This window comes from Tachyglossus aculeatus, chromosome 17 (genome assembly GCF_015852505.1).
Source record: "Tachyglossus aculeatus isolate mTacAcu1 chromosome 17, mTacAcu1.pri, whole genome shotgun sequence".
Classification (NCBI taxonomy): domain Eukaryota; kingdom Metazoa; phylum Chordata; class Mammalia; order Monotremata; family Tachyglossidae; genus Tachyglossus; species Tachyglossus aculeatus.
The window spans coordinates 44,644,966-44,661,823 of record NC_052082.1 but is presented as its reverse complement, the minus strand read 5'-3'; the positions used below and the strand labels follow the sequence as shown (position 1 = coordinate 44,661,823).

The 16,858-nt window shown below is 51.8% G+C and overlaps 1 protein-coding gene across 7 annotated transcripts in view; it reads right to left on the bottom strand.

Moving 5' to 3' along the window:
* Nucleotides 1–9,525: 9,525 nt before the first annotated feature.
* BCAS3 (BCAS3 microtubule associated cell migration factor) overlaps nt 9,526–16,858 on the bottom strand; it is a 718,088-nt gene continuing 710,755 nt past the window's right edge. For 4 of the 7 annotated variants that reach the window (XM_038758926.1, XM_038758925.1, XM_038758928.1 and 1 more), the window contains one exon: nt 9,526–10,653. In XM_038758926.1, the coding sequence (XP_038614854.1) occupies nt 10,505–10,653 (149 nt within the window). In that variant the 3' untranslated portion in view covers nt 9,526–10,504. Of the gene's footprint in view, nt 10,654–15,451; nt 15,546–16,858 lie in introns of all 7 variants that reach the window. The other 3 variants (XM_038758927.1, XM_038758930.1, XM_038758931.1) reach the window with 1 other exon arrangement.

Here is a 16,858-nt window from a genome sequence, read left to right as displayed (position 1 = left end):
AAACCACGCTGATCCAAGTACTTATCATTCCCCACCTTGACTACTGCATCAACCTCCTCGCTGACCTTCCTGCTTCCTGTCTCTCCCCTCTCCAGTCTACACTTCATTCTACTGCCTGGATCATTTTTCTAAAATAATGTTTAGTCCATGTCTCCCAACTCCTCAAAAGTTTGCTCACCTATATCCACATCAAACAGAAACTCCTTACCATTGGCTTTAAAGCACTCAATCAAGTCTCCCCCTCCTGTCTCATCTTGCTGATCTCCCACTACAACTCATGGTGCAAACTCCACACTTGGAACACCAACCTGCTCACTGTACCTCAATCTCACCTATTTCACTTCCAACCCCTTGTTCACATCCTTCCTCTCTCCTGAAACTCCCTCCCCCTTCATATCTGATGGACCATGGCTTTCTCCACCTTCATAGCCCTCCTAAAATCACATCTTCCTATCCTCAACCCACAACACTTATGTGTATAACCTTATTCTCTCCCAGTCTCCCCTACCTATAATTATCAATGGCACTTATTGAATGCTTGTTGTGTGCAGAGCACTGAACTAGCCACTTGGGAGAATACAAAACAAGAGAGTTGGTAGACTCGCTCTCTGCCCACAAGGAGATCACAGTCTAGAGCGGTGGACAGACATTAATAAAATAAATTAAGGATGTGTATGTAAATTAGGGGTAGGTACTTAATTGATTTGAATGTCTTTCTCCCCCTCTACATTGTAAATGTATTGTGAGCAGGGGTTGTTCTATTTATTGTACTCTCTCAAGTGCTTAGTTCAATGCTCTGCACACACTAAGCACTCTGTAAACACCACTGATTGATTGATTGGAGGAAAATGAAAGAGAGGGTCAGCTAGGTAAGGGAGTCAGCAGGGAGTCAGGATAGGAGATTTGTAGCAGATGGTTAGGAAGGGTTAGGAGCTCTGGGTTTAGTAGAGGAGCAATGGGGAGCATTGGAAACTTCTGAAGAGGCAAGGGACCTGCTGTCATTGAGATTCCTGTACAAATCATACGAGTAAATGTAGTATTCTTAAAGTGTTTACTAAGTGCCCTGCACTGATTCTAAGCGCTGGGGAGATACAAGGTAATCAAGTCAGATAATAATCAAGTCAGATACAGCAGTCCCTCTTCCACATGGAGATGCAGTCTGGCCTAGTGAAAAGAGGCGAGTCTGGGAATGAGAGAACCTGGGTTCTAATTCTAATCCTGGCTCCACTGTGTGACTTGGGCAAGTCATTTAACTTCTCAGTGTCTTAGTTCCCTCTCCTTCAAAATGGGGATTCAAAACCTGTCTCCTTCCTAGTTAATCAGGTCCCACATTGGGCTCACAGACTATCTTGCATCTACCTCAGTTCTTGGTACATAGTATGTGCTTAACAAATACCACAAATATTATTATTCTTACGGGGCTCACAATCTGGAGGAGATGGAGGATAGCTATGTATGCATCCCCATTTTATGGACAAGGAAACTGAGACACAGAGAAGTTTTAACTTGCCCAAGGCCCCAGGCACTGAGGTGGATACAAGTTAAACAGGGCAGACATAGTCCCTGTCCCACATGGGGCTCACTGTCTAAGTAGGAGGGGGAGCAAGTATTGAAACCCCATTTTACAGTTGAGGAAACTGAGACCCAGAGAAGTTAAATGACTTGTCCAAGTTCATCCAGCAGGCAAATGGCAGAGTGGAATTAGAACCCAGGTCCTCTGACTCCATGGCCCATGCTTTTTCCACTAGGCCATGCTGTGCCAGAATCAATGCCATTTTCTTTGAATATGAAGGCTTTTTCTCTTTCCCTCATTCTCTCTCTCTCAGTAATAAAATATTATAATTAATCAATGGTATTTATTGAAGGCTTACTGTATACAAAACACCATACTAAGCACTTGGAAGAGTTCAATAATAATGATGGCATTAATTAAGCGCTATGTGCAAAGCAATGTTCTAAGCGCTGGGGAGGTTACAAGGAGATCAGGTTGTCCCACGGGGGGCTCACAGTCTTCATCCCCATTTTACATATGAGGGAACTGAGGCCCAGAGAAGTTAAGTGACTTGCCCAAAGTCACACAGCTGACAAATGGCGGAGCCGGGATTCAAACCCATGACCCTTGACTCCAAAGCCCGGGCTGTTTCCACTGAGCCACACTGCTTCTCCAATACAACACAATCCCTTCCCACAGTGAACTTACAGTCTAGAGGTGACATTGGAAACAGACCGGCAAGGTTTAGAAACCAGCTGTATGTGTGAAGTGAATAAGAGAAGAGTCATCTTTGGCCCCATGATTGCATAGGAGGGCTCTGAAGCTGGAGAGTGTGGTGGTCCATCAGAGATGAAGGTGGAGGGAGTTCCAGGAGAGAGGGCTGGAAGGACAGTGGTGTTACACCATTTGCTTGCAGTGCTCAGTACAGTGCCTGGCATGTAGTAAGTGCTTCAGAAATACCATAATTATTATTATTATCCCACTGCCTCCTTTCTCCCACCCCAGCCCTCGCTGTCATGGGAGGGGGCTGTGCTAGGAAAGTGGAAGGGGAAGGGGGTGGCAGAAGTCTTGGTGTGTGTGTGTGTACACGTGTGTGAGTGAATGTGTGTGGTGGCAGGGAGGGTGGGGAAGGAGGAGATTAAGCTGTAAATCGACTCCTGGGTGGGTGAAGTCTGTCTGAAATAATAGTAATAATAATGGTATTTGTCAAGCTCTTATTATATACCAGGCACTGTACTAAGCACTGGGGTGAGTACAAGCAAATCGGGCTGGATATAGTCCCTATCCCTCTTGCGGCTCAAGTCTCAATCCCCACTTTAGAAATGAGGTAACCGAAGCCCAGAGAAGTGACATGACTTGCCCAAGGTCACACAGCAGACAAATGGCAGAGCTCGATCAACTATGCCATGCTGCTTCTAGAGGGCTCCCCCAATTCATTGCCCCTCAGGATACCTGATTGGAGGCTGGTAGGTAGTCCTGTGTTGGGGTGGGGAAGAGGAGGAGAAGGCCCAGTGGGATTCTGGAAGCCAGGGTGGGAGCAGGAATTCCTAGCCCCAGAGGTTCCCAGATTAGAGCAGCACTGTCCCTTGTGTCTTGCCCTGGTTCCAACCCCCCATCTGGAGTCATTAGTGATCTGACTGCCCTGCCTCTACCCCAGTGCTCAGTACAGCACTTGGCACACAGTAAATGCTTAACAAATAGCACAATTATTATTATTGGTGAGGACAATTCCATCCCTAGACTGTGAGCCCGCTGTTGGGTAGGGACTGTCTCTATATGTTGCCAATTTGTACTTCCCAAGCGCTTAGTACAGTGCTCTGCACACAGTAAGTGCTCAATAAATACGATTGAATAATCCCTGGGGAGTGGTCAACAAGAGTGGACTCCGGGATAGAAGCAGTTTGGCTTAGTGGATAGAACACGGCTCTGAGAGTCAGAAGAACCTGGGTTCTAATCCTGGCTCCACTACATGTCTGCTATGGGATTAATTTCTCTAGGCCTTAGTTATCTCATCTGTAAAATGGGGATTAAGACTATGAGCCTGATGTGGGACAGGGACTATGTACAACCTGATTAATTTGTATCTACCCCAGCACATAGTACAGTCTTGGGCAATTAGTAAGCGCTTAACAAACACCATTCAAAAAAAGAAAAGTATGACTTTTTAGTCTCAGGCAATCAGTCAAACAATGGTTTTTATTGAGTGTTTTGAGCTATTCTGAATATTGGCACTATCCCTTTCTCCACCCTTTGCCCCTTCTGCCCTAGGCACCTAACCTCCAGAATGTCCAGCACCAGAGGGCCCTCTGTCATTTATTTATTTATTCACTTATTTATTCATTTATATTAATGTCTGTCTCCCCCTCTAGACTGTGAACTCATTGTGGGCAAAGAATGTGCATGTTTATTGTTATATCGTACTCTCCCAAGAGCTTAGTTCAGTGCTTTGCACATAGTAAGCACTCAATAAATAGGATTGAATGAATGAATAGGGTGGGGAGGGGGGAAATAAAGTCCCGAGAGACTTTCTGAGACTTGGGGGTTCTCAGTTTGGAGAAATTGCTTTAAAGATCAACCCATTTCTACCAACCTCCATCCAATCACCTTAGAGAGCATTCATCTCCACTCTTCTAGGACCAGGTTTTCAGAGTTTGGTGGGGTGGGAATATGTAGCCTCCAAATCAGAACTGTGTAGTCTAGTGGAATGAACCCAGTCCTGGAAGTCAGAAGATCTGGGTTCTAATCCCAGCTCTCCCATTTGTCTGCTGCATGGCCTTGGGCAAGTCACTTCACTTCTCTGTGATTCATTTGCTGATCTGTAAAGTGGGCATTCAATATGTGTTCTCCCTCCTACTTAAACTGCGAGTTCCTTGTGGGGCAGGCACTGTGACTGACTTGATAATAATAATAATAACAATAATAATGATAGCATTTATTAAGCGCTTACTATGTGCAAAGCACTGTTCTAAGTGCTGGGGAGGTTACAAGGTGATCAGGTTGTCCCACACTTGATGATCTTGTATCTACCTCAGTACTTAGTGCAGTGCTTGGCATACAGTGAGTGTTTAACAAACATCACCCTGTGAAGTTGGGTGTGTGTTAATGTGTATATAATATGGGGCAGAGCAGCTCAGACTGTGAATAATTGCAGTGGGGTGGAGGAAACGCTGTTTACCCTCAACAGACAGTTGTGGAGAGGGTGTGAGCTGTTGACAATCTGAAGCCTATCTCCCAGGACTTCGGTAACCACCCCCTTCTTCCCTCCCAACATTAGCACTTCCTCAGATACTCTCCTAATCAGCACCATTATCCCAGGGGAGGGAGGTGGGGGCAGGTAACATTCTCTCCACATGAGGTGGAGATCCAGAAGCCCAGACAGGTCAAGCAATTTGTCCAAGGTCACAAGCGGAGCTGAGATCAGCACCAGGGGCTCCTCGTGACTGGGCTCTCCTCACCAGCCTCAGGGACCATGGGAAACTCCAGCTACAAAGGGGAGGACATTTAGCAGCAGAGATCTAACAGGCAATTACCTGGGGGGACAGACTATAATAATAATAATAATAATACTGATTGTGGTATTCATTAAGTGCTTACTGTGTGCCAGGACTGTACTAAGGTCTGAGATAAATACAAGCTCATCGGGTTGGACACAGTCTCTGTCCCACGCAGAGCTCACAGTCTTAATCCCCATTTAGCAGTTGACATAACTAAGGCACAGAGAAGTGAAATGACTTACCCAAGGTCACACAGAAGACAAGTGGCAGAGCTGAGACTAGAACTCATGACCTTCTGACTCTCAGGCCCATGCTCTATCCACTACATGCAGGGTTGTCACAAGGCCTCTTTTAACACCCACTCCCTGATGAGTTGAGAAACAGCATGGCTCAGTGGAAAGTGCACGGGCTTGGGAGCCAGAGGTCATGGGTTATAATCTCACCTCCGCCACTTGTCAGCTGTGTGACTTTGGGCAAGTCGCTTAACTTCTCTGGGCCTCAGTTACCTCATCTGTAAAATGGGGATTAAGACTGTGAGCCCTTTGTGGGACAACCTGATCACCTTGTATCTCCCCCAGCACTTAGAACAGTGCTTTGCACATAGTAAGCACTTAACAAATGCCATTATTATTATTATTATTATTATTATTATTATTATTATTATTATTATTATGAGTTGCTGGCAGAGTTCAAGGTCCGTCTGATAACCAGGATTCAACCAGCAGCAGCAGTGAGGGCTGAACCTCACTGCCTGAGGGCTGGCTGGTTGATGGCCATTGAGGAGATGTTTCCCCACTCCTCAAGAACCTCCAGTGGATGCCCATCCATCTCAGTATCAAAAAGAAACACCTCACCATTGGCTTTAAAGCACTCAATCACCTCGTCCCCTCCTACCTAACCTCACTACTCTCCTATTGCAACTCAGCCTGCACAATTCGCTCCTCTAAAGCTAACCTTCTCACTGTACCTCCATCTCATCTATCTTGCTGCTGACCTCCCGCCCACGTCCTGCCTCTGGCTTGGAACACCCTCACTCCTCATATTCAACAGCAATTAGTATCCCCCACTTCAAAGCCTTATTAAAGGCACATCTCCTCCAAGAGGCCTTCCCTAAGTCCTCCTTTCCTCTTCTCTCACTCCCTTCTGTGTTGCCTTGACTTACTCCATTCATCACTCCCCCTCAGCCCCACAACACTTATGTCCATATCTGCAATTTATTTATTAATATTAATGTCTGGCTCTCCCTAAGCGCTTACTATGTGCGAAGCACTGTTCTAAGCACTAGGGGGATACAAGGTGATCAGGTTGTCCCATGTGGGGCTCACAGTCTTAATCCCCATTTTACAGATGAGGTAACTGAGGCACAGAGAAGTTAAGTGGCTTGCCCAAGGTCACACTGCTGGCAAGTGGTGGAGCCAGGATTCCAGGGAATATGTCTGTTTATTGTTACATTGTACTGTGTCAAGTGCTTATTACAGTACTCCACACACAGTGAGTGCTCAGTAAATAGGATTGTCTGACTAACTGACTGGCCAAATGGTTCACAGGCCTCAATTCCGTCTCTCCCTGTCTCTGTCTTCTTTGCAGGTCTGAATGGTTGAACTCTACTGGTTCGCTCCCCTCTTCCCACAGAGGCTGCTGTTCCCGGGTCTCTAGAAGGTAATACATTGGACGTGACATTTGGGCCTGTTTCCTTGAAATCCCAGCCCAAACTATCAGGCAATCGCTGGTATTTATTGAGCACTTATTGTGTGCAGAACACCCTACTAAGCACTTCGGAGAGCACAGATTACAAGAGAGCCCATTGTTGGGTAGGGACTGTCTCTATATGTTGCCGACTTGTACTTCCCAAGCACTTAGTACAGTGCTCTACACACAGTAAGTGTTCAATAAATACGATTGAATGAATGAATGAAATACAAACAAATCGGGTTGGACACAGTCCCTGTCCCACGTAGGGCTCACAGCCTCAATCCCCATTTTACAGATGTGGTAACTGAGGCTCAGAGAAGTGAAGCGACTTGCCCAAGGTCACACAGCAGGCCAGTGATGGAGCCGGGATTAGAACCCATGACCTTCTGACTCACAGGCCCGTGCTCTATACACCACATCATGCTGCTTCGTCTTGGAATCAATCAATCAATCATAGTTTTTGAGCACTTACTGTGTGAAGAGTACTGCATTAAGTGCTTGGGAGAGTACAATATAACAATATAACTGAGTTGGTAGATGAGTTCCCTGCCCACAGTGAGTTTACAGACTAGAGGGGGAGAAAAAATGGACCCAGCAGCATGGGGGCCGCACTGGCTTAGCTTGGACTGGTGGGCCAGTGGAGGTGGGTTTGGACATTTTTCCCTTTTGCTGGAAGGGACTTGTTCCTATAGACTGACCTCAAGAGACAGAGAGAGCTGGGGTCTGAGTTCTAGGGCTCCTCTACCTGTCTACATGGAGAAAAAGGGAGGGGAGGCAGAGGGAGTCCAGTGAGAGACAGTAAAGGGACCTGATCCAATTATCTTGCATATACCCCAGTGCTTAGCACAGTGCTTAATAAATACCACAGCTTCAGAGGAAAGGAGGAAGGGGATGGCGAGAGTGGGGGGCAGCTCTCCCCCCAAGCATAGGGCCTGGTTTGGGTTTCTGGGTGATGGTGGTCAGCTGGGCAATGAGCAAATCAATCAATCAATCAATGGCATTTATTGACTGCTTACTATGTTCAGAGCACTATACTAAACACTTGGGGGAGTACAATACAAAGGAATTTGCAAATACGTTCCCTGCCCACAACAAAAAGCATAATGGGCTAGTGGATAGAGTACGGCCCTGGGAGTCAGAAGGACCTGGGTCCTAATCCCAGCTCTTTCATATGTCTGCTGTGTGACCTTGGACAAGTCACTTAACATCTCTGGGTCTCATCTGAAAAATGGGGATTAAGAGTGTGAGCCCCATGTAGTACAGGGACTGTGTCCAACCTGATGAACTTCTACCTGCCCTATCTCTTTGAACAGTGCTTGGCACATAGTAAGGGCTTAACAAATACCACAATTATTTATTATTATTGTCCATCCACTCCCGTCTTCTCTCTGCTGTTTGCTGCTTTGGGGAGGGGTAGGGGTGGGGAAAAATAACTGGGGATGCTGACTTGGGTTGGGCTAGAAGTCCTATGTATTCAGATGTTTGGTATATGGCCATACTATTAAACTTCTCTTAAAAACATTGAGCGTGTGGTGATTTCCTTCAAAAAGGCCTCGTTGTCTTCCAGTGCAGGGACACTCTATCTTCCTCCCTCCCCCAACGGGCCTAGCCCTCCAACCAATCAGAAGATGGAGGAAAGTAGCCAGGGAGGTGGGAATGAAAATCCTCCCCTCCCAAACTTGAGAGTAAAAGGGACAGAGTGGGTGGGGACATAAGCATGCCCTTAGATTTCCACTTGAGGAGAGACTGCTGCATACTTTAAAGCCCACTCCTCCTCTCCCTTCCCCAACCCCAGCACCATTACTGCCCTGGCCCAGGTGAAAAGAGGAATGTCCACAGATAAGCTGCAGTCCACCAGCCCAGATCAGCATGTCAAAGGCTGCCTGGTCCCTAGGCTTGGGTGGGGCTCAAGTCAAAGACTCTGGGTTTTTTTTCTCCCCACCCTGCCAGATCACTGCCATTCTGGGGAACATGCTGGAAATCAACCCCCTTCCCCCGGCCCACTCCCACCCCTAGCCCAGTGCTAAAGGCTCAGGTGGGCAGGCCACAAGAGGGGAATAATTTCTCCCTCTCTGGCTGGATCCAGTCAGCTGGAAGGGCGACCCCAGTCACCCAAGATGGCATCATGAACCGGATCAGCTCAGTGGAAGCCCAGTGGGCTGTGGGGCCGGGAAGCCCGGTGGTCTGGGATTTCATCCCAGCATTTGGATGAAATCCTAAGCACACTGGCCAGGAGTCTGCCCAGCTGTGCTTTATGACCCTCCCTAATGTCAAAATGGTTGGAGTGGTGGTGGTTGGAGGGCCTGGGCTCTCAGGGGATCTGTTTCCAGGGAGCAGCCTGGTGGGTGCCGGGGAGTGAGGAGACCACGGTTCAATTCCCGGCTCAACGTCTTACCTGATGTGTGACCACCGGCAAGTCTCTTAGCTGCTCTGTGCCTCGGTTTCTTCATCTGTAAAATAGGTATAAAATATCTGTTCTCCTTTCCCCTTAGGCTGTGAGCCCTTTGTGGCAGACCACAAGATCAATTGTGTCTGATCCAATTGCATTTACCCCAGTTTTTAGAACAATGTTTGGGACATAGTAGGTGCTTAATGAACACTACAATTATTATCAGTTTCCTCTGCCCTTCACTATCATTATTCAACCCTCCAGTTGAGGCTGCTACAAGCAGGTGGTGGGTGGGGAGCAGTGGGTCTCCAGAAGCACAGCCCCCTACTCCATTTCCTGCCTTATGCCCCGGGCAAATGGAGGCCTCCCTTACTCCTAGGGGGAGTTTATGGCCCTATAGGCTGTCTGGGCCTGGATGGATCCCACATTCTGCTGCTGGACAGGGAGAGAAAAGTCAATTTGAATTCGATTTATTTAATGAGACGTGCATTTCTTGACAGAGTTTCCACAGACATGGTTTCTTTCACCAGAGGAGAGAGTTGCATCTTATACAGGGTAAGGAGAAAGCAGGGACAGCAAAAAAGATCATCCTCTCCATTAGTCAAAACCAACAGCTCCTTTTTGTCCCCTCTTCTGATGGCACTTCAACTTCAGTTCCTCTCGGGGGCGGGAGGAAAAGCAGCAAAATCAACAGTCTGGAGAAGGAGAGAGGAGGACATGGAAGCAGAGAAGATCATGGGCCGGCTGCCTGGTCAGGCCTGGCTGGATCTGAGTTCTCCCGGACCCCTTGGTCCTCCCCAGGCCCCGGCTGTGGGGTGCCTCACTCTCTCTCCTCTTCACAAACACACACGGTGGTCTGGGGGCTCGCACCGCGTGCAAATCGGTCACCAAGCTCTGGTCTTCTCCCCGATGCATGGGAGGAGCAGAGAAAAAAGTCACCCGGCTTTCAGACTCGCTCAGAGACTGCTTCTCCCCCTCACTATTGTAACAGGAAGCAGGATCCACAGCTCATCCGTACAGAGGCAGGATGGGGAGACGGTGGGAGGAAGATGAGCTGATGCTTGGGAGCCGAGCCTAGTGCTCCCTGGCAAAGGGCGGGAGGCCATGGGGCTGACTACTCGCTGTGGGGGCAGGGTCCCTAGGCGGGGTGGTTAGGGGGCAGCAAGAAGGCTGGGGCTCAGGGCGGCAAGTGGGCTTCTGGCAGCCAGCCGGCTCAGAGCCGACAGGGGTTGGGGATTACTCTGGACCTGCTCAGAACCTCCACTCTTTTCTGCCCGGCACGGAAATGCTCAGGCCCCAACGGAGGCCTGGGATGAGTGAGGCCTGACCCCCTACCCTGCCCCTTACCAGTTGGAAGCCTGGGGGGACAGGGGTCACCTTCCCATTGGAGCCTACACTGCTGGAAAGGCCCCAGAGCAGGTCAGGTGGCCGAGGGTTCTAAGGGAGCACCGTGGGGAAGAGGCTGAGAGGCTGGTTCTCGTTAGTCGGGAGGGGGGTTCTGTAGCCGTCAAAGTTGCGGGGAATACTGCCGCTGGTGGAGCCCGAGCTGTTACTCAGAGTCTCGATGCTTCCCTCGCGCTGGAGCTCTGCAAGGCAAAAAGGAGATGGTTCCGGTGAGTTCCACTGCCCAAGGCTGGGCCTGCGTGAGAGGCGGGTGGCCGGCTGCTGCCCGTCCCATCTGCAGACCGGGAACAGCCAGGAAGCCCATGGGGATTGGTTGTGCCTGGGACAGGGTCTACGGCAGCCGTGTGAAAGAGAGCTGAGCCTGGCTGCCTCTGTCTCCACTTCACCGGGTCCCCGAGCCGGAGCCCCAGCCTGCCTGTCCTGTGGCATCCCCAGGGCAGGGAGGCTCGAAGTTCTCTCTTGACGGCTGAAGCGGGGCAGCCCGGCAGCCCGGGATGCAGGGAGGGGATGGTGGGAAAGAGGAGGGTTGGTTTCTGGGAGGGGATTCCCTCTCTGCTCCCTGTAGTGGGGCTAGTCCAGCAGGGCCCCCATCACTGGGCCCAAAGAGACCACACAGAGACCAGAGACATAGACAGACATGGACAGACATCCTTGAAAAAACCTAACTTGGAGAAAACCCATTCAATGAATCGGAAGGGCTCCAGTGCCTGACGTGGTGGGTTAAGACAGGGCATCTCTGCCCGGTGCAGTGGGTTAGGACAGGGTGACTCTGCCTGGTGTGGTCAGTTAGGACAGGGTGTCTCTGGACAGTGCAATAGGTTAGGACAGGGAGTTTCTGCCCAGGGCAGTGGGTAAGGGCAGGGGATCTCTGCCTGGTGCGGTGTGTTAAGCCAGGGTGATTCTGTCCAGAACAAGACCGAGTCAGGCTCAGGGAAACTGTGCCACTGGGTTAGTCCTCAGTCAAGCACCCCTAGAGTCTTTTCCCCTCTTCTTCCCTCGCACATCCCTTCTCCTTCAGCATCTTCATATGGTGCAACCAGCTTCCTGTCTGCAGGGTTGCTCCCTTCAGGCCAAATCAGGGTAGTGGCAGCCTAACCCTTCCCAGATCCTGCCCTGCCCTCCATTCCACTCAGGAGAGCCAATGAGGAGTTCCAGGTGGTGGGGAGACACCTAGGGTTAAGGGTGACTCAGTTTCTCCTAGTGCCTCTGGGGCAAACCACCTCAGCACACACACAGCGGGGGAGGGTTGGGTGGGAGTAGTGGGGGGAGGGTTGGGTGGGAGTAGTGGGGGGAGGGTTGGGGAGAGGAGAAGAAGAAGGCGTCAAATGCCCAGGTCTGGACTTGCTCCAGGGCAGGGCATGCAACCTGTTTTAGAACCAGTCCAGCTGTAGTCCCGGGCTTCACCTAAAGTCCCCCTCCCCACGCCACTCTCACATCCAGAGTGGGATTCTCACTGAGCTGGAGCAGAGATTGTTGGGCAGAACAGGTAAAGTACTTCTACCCAGATGGTCTCAGGGGCCGCTCCCTGCTGAACTCTCCTGGAGGCGGAAGGAACCCCAGGAGCCTGGTGGAGCGGTTTCCCTTCTGCTCCGGCTGCCATGGCTATGCTTCTTGGTGGGCTCCCTGAAGTTTCAGCCTCATTAGGTATCCCAGAAAGAAGTTGCCCACTGCTCTACCTTTGCTACAGCCTTTGCTAAATTTGCTCTGACCCCTAGAAGTTGACCCAGGGGTACTCATTCTCCCATTTTCAAATCTCTGCTCTAAGGCACAGATCCCACTCTGGGAAGCTTAGTCGACTTCCTGCTAGCATAGCCACCCTGCAACTGTATGCCTCTGAGTCCTCAATGCTAGTTCTCCCTGCTCTCCAAACTACCACCAGGCCCAGAGCCATGGCCTCTCTACCCAAGAGTTCCTGGGCAAGGTGAGAGGTGGGAAAGAGAGAAAGAGAGAGAGAGAGAGAGAGAGAGAGAGAGAGAGAGAGAGAGAGAGAGAGAGAGAGAGAGAGAGAGAGAGAGAAGAGAAAGAGGGAGGGAGGGGGGGACAGAGACAGAGAGAGACAGTGAGAAAGAGTGAGAGAGAGAGAGAGAGAGAGAGAAAGCAGATGTCCCTTACAATTTACTTTCGTTTTCTGGGGAGGTGGTGAGTTCTTACCCGGTCCCCAGCAGACAGAACAAACACCCAGCTAGGAGTTCAGCTTCCCCACTCCAAAGTCATCATAATGACCTTTAGCACTCAGGCCCCATGTGGCTACAGGGCTTGGGGAGGGGGTGGCCTCAGAGGAGCCCCTCCAGTTTGGCTTCTCCACCCTAATTCTGCCAGGAGCTCAGGAAGTAAGAACAGTAATTTCAATCAGCAGTGAGCGGTGTGGCCTCCTCTAATGCTGTACTTAGCCTGTCTGGTTTGGGGCTTTTATCTCCCCTCGCACACAGCTGGCCCTGGTTAGGAGGCTCCTGCCAGACCCTTGCTCACTGTCCAGCCACCCCCAGCCAGATAGAGGCTGGTCGGGCGCCAATCAAACCTCATTAGGGATGCTGGACTCCAGGCAGGCCCAGGCCCTCTCTCTTCCTCCGCCCGGCAGAGCGGAATTGCTGTGCAGCAAATGCTACTGCCTCGCTTGTCGGCAGCGGGCAGTGAGGGTGGGGAGGGAGGCATCTGTGCCTTCCTCCCGCCAGCCAGTCTCCACACGTTACTCAAGCTTGTCGTTCAGAAGGGCTGGGGGGCCTGGCAACGGGCAGGGAGCTGTCAGAATGGGAATGAAGTACCTGCGGTATCTGGCCCGGGGGGGCTGAGCCAATCCTGAGGCACTCCGAGGCCTCTGATTCCTCCCCTGCCCAATGGGAGAGGTTCCTGGCTGGCCGCCCAGGTGAGTAGGGGAGACCCTTGCCCCTGGGGAGGCTGTTGGCTCTGGGGAGGCTCTTACGCTTGGGATGGAGGAAGAGGGCTTGGTTGTGGGGAGGCCTTGGGCCTAAGGAAGCTCTTGGGTCTAGGGAGGCTCTTACACTTGGGATGGAGGAAGAGGGCTTGGTTGTGGGGAGGCCTTGGGCCTAAGGAAGCTCTTGGGTCTAGGGAGGCTGCTGGTCCTGGGGAGGCTCTTAGTCTGGAGAAGCCCTTGGCCCCAGGGCAGGATGTGGTCAGAACTCCCAGGGCAGGAGGAGGAGTAGCTGGGCTCCCTCAAAAATCCCGTCCTCTGCTTGAGCACGCCTAGAATTGTCCTGTCCCCACTCCCTAACTTCCACCCCTCAAGGAGGGGCCTCAGGTGTTGGTGCCAAAGGGAGGAGAAGGGAAGATGAGCCTGGAGGAAGGAAGCCAGAAGGTCAGTGGAAAAACGGAGAGAGCAAGCGAGGCAAGCAGCTTTGAGTGGCAAGCAGAGACTGACGGAGTTGGGAGAATCCTGGTGCAGCCAGGACAGGGGCTCAAAGGCTCCCAGCCACCCCCGGGGGTTGGTGGAAGCTGCCACCAAAGTGACCTCCACCTTGGGACTCTGCTTCAGGGAGTCCCTGTTGGTTGGCCGCTGTGGGCTAGGCAGAGTGCTGGCCAGGCCGGTGAGGCTGATGGGCAGCCCGGCCAAGAGCCATGTTGGAGAGCCCAGTCAGACACCAGTGTGCTCTCAGTGTCAGCTGGCTGGGGACTGGGATCCATTACTTATTAATGTTGGGGTTTCCCCACTTCCTGTCTTCTCCCTCCATGGGACTTCCACTGTAGGCCCCCGGTCCAAGGAGGATGCAGAGGAGGTGGCTCCTGTTGAGGGGAACTCTGTCCCCAGGAGGCCTGGGAGTGGATCAGGGGGTGGACCATCAACCAGAGCCCCGCCCAGGCTGGAGATGTGGGACTGACTCCCTCAAGTCCTTTGACCAACCCAGCCTAGTCAGGATTGACCTTGGATGCCCAGCTGCAACTTCCCTGAGGTCTGCTGATCTCAGCAGCCCCTGGGTGGTGGCAGGGAGTCCTGGGCCCCTTTCTGTCAGCCCAGCAGGGCTCACACTTCTGCTTGGAACAGGACATCAGTGGGGTCCTCGGACGCGACTCGAGTCCAGCCAACAGCCTGGGTGCTGACTTGATCTGGTCCTGGGGCCCAAGGTCTGGGAGCTGAGCCTGCCCACTGCAGGGTCCTGGAGATCAGATACCAGGACAGGGTCCCGGAGATCAGACACTGGGACAGGGTCCCGGAGATCAGATACCGGGACAGGCAGAGGGAAGCAAGGGGCTTCAGGACAGTATCTCTGCAAATGGGCAGGGAATGCATATGTTCACTGTTATATTGTACTCTCCCATGTGCTTAGTACAGGGCTCTACACACAGTAAGTGCTCAATAAATACAACTGAATTGAACGAATGGGCAGGGTTTCCTTCCTTGGGAGACAGTGGGTTGGGACAAAATGCTAGGAATGCTCTCTGTCATTCCTCCTTATGGGGAGTGGAGGGTGAATTAGGCTTCCCATTGTCCACAAAATGGCGCTTGCCTCCCCTTTGCCATCAAAGCAAAGCCACTGGCTGACCTTAGGAATTTTATTGATTGGCCATGACATGCTGTCTTATGTGGGCTGTTCACTTCCCTTCTTGGATGGAAGTGGAGGACAGCAGCATCTTTGGGTCGGGTGCCAGCATCTTGTATCCATTGAGGCTCTCCCCTCAGGAGATGGCAGGCTCGGCTCTTCCCTGAGGGGAAGCTGGCCCTGGCCTTGTCTAGTCGTACTGCTGGAGAGGTTGGCTTACCCCAGGCTCAGAGAGCCAGTCCCAAGGGAGGGCATGGACCCTCCACTCACTGGCAGGATGGGAGGGAGAGCTCCCAGAGCACCCCTGGAGGTTCTCCTGGGGGCGGCTCCTTGGCCTCACCTTTCTTGGGTGGGATTTGGGGGCAGGGGGTCCCTGATGCGTTCTCTGCGGCGGCTCCTCCCCAGATCTCTTCAGCTACTGCCGGGGGGAGAGGCCGGTCCCCACCTCCCTCCCTCGGAAGCTTGAAACTGAAAAATGTTGCCTTACCTTCCTCCTTCACGCACGCACAATGGTTTGTTATTGTAGGGTTGCTCACGAACGCTGGGCTGTTGGCATTGTTTTTTTTTTCCTTTTTTTTTTCCTTTTGAAAAGAAAAGCATTGAGCGTCTGTTTGGAACAACACGTAAACAGCTCGAGAAGCACATGGAATTTGGCAAGCAGGTGCAGAGTGCAGGGGAGGGAGGCACAGAGGTCTGATTCGGGAGTAAAGGAGAAGCACACCCCTGCCCTTTCTCAGGAAAAGAGCTGACTTGCATGGGGGGTGGGGGGCGGTGGGATCTGGGCCCCCGTGTGTCTGAGTGGTGGTCATGGAGGCAGGTGGGAGGGGAGGCCCCTGTTTCAAAGCCTGGGGATGGAATGAGGAGGTGGGGCAAAGGTGGGGTGAGGAGAAGAGCAGCCACAATTTGTTGCCAGATATAGAATGGGTCCTCCCTGCCTAGAAGAGGGTGAGAGTCTCACCTGTCATGGTGACCAGGGGCCCTGAGACCTTGATGTTCCCCAGTCAGACGGGGCTGCTTAAGTGGACTTGGATAGTTCCTGCCCTGGAGCCTGGCCTCTCTCCACCATTGCTTGGGCCCTACCTCGGGCCTGGATGGGAGGGGTCTGACTGAAGGAAGAAGCTGGTTTAGAAAAAGCCCACTCTACCAAAATACTGGGCAAAGATATGGGGACCCCAGGAGTTTGGATGAGTATCTAACAGCATCTCTTGTGCCGGAGTGGGGCACTGCCACAAACAGCCGATCAGCATTAGGGAACTGAGTCTAACCTTTCTCTCCTCAAGGGACAGCTATGGAATGGGAGGAGGAAAAGGCATATTCCCTCAGGTCTCTCCTTTGCCACTGCCCTCTGGAGGCTCCCTGGGTGAGGCTGGTGTGGGGCAAAGTGGGGTAAGAGTGGAGGGATGGATGGACAGGACCATGGAATGGAGTGGTTAACCAAGGCTGGGTGAAGGGGACAGTCAGGTCGGCTTGACCCCAAGACACTCCTGATGGGTTGGGGCTGGGTCGGGGTCCCAACAGCTCCCTCAGTGCTCTGAGTTTTGAAATGGTGGGATCCTCTCAGAGCCCCTGCTAAGATTGTAAGTTCCTCAAGGGAAGGGAACACATCATGTCATTATGCTGTTTTTCCCAAGTGCCTCATACAGTGCCCTGCACTTCATGGGTGTTCAATTAACACCACCACTAGAACTACTACAACTACTACTACTACTACTTCGATGATGACTATTATTAGGTAGGGGAGTGGATGATGGAAAAAAAAGAGCTTCCACTCCTCAGCCACTTCCCCAGCCCCCTCCCCCTGCTGACCCACATTCACCCCGGATTTCCTGGGAAAGTTTTCTGAGCCCGTCTGGCCCTGCTGCCAGGCCGGGCCGCTCCCCTCTCATGGGGACAA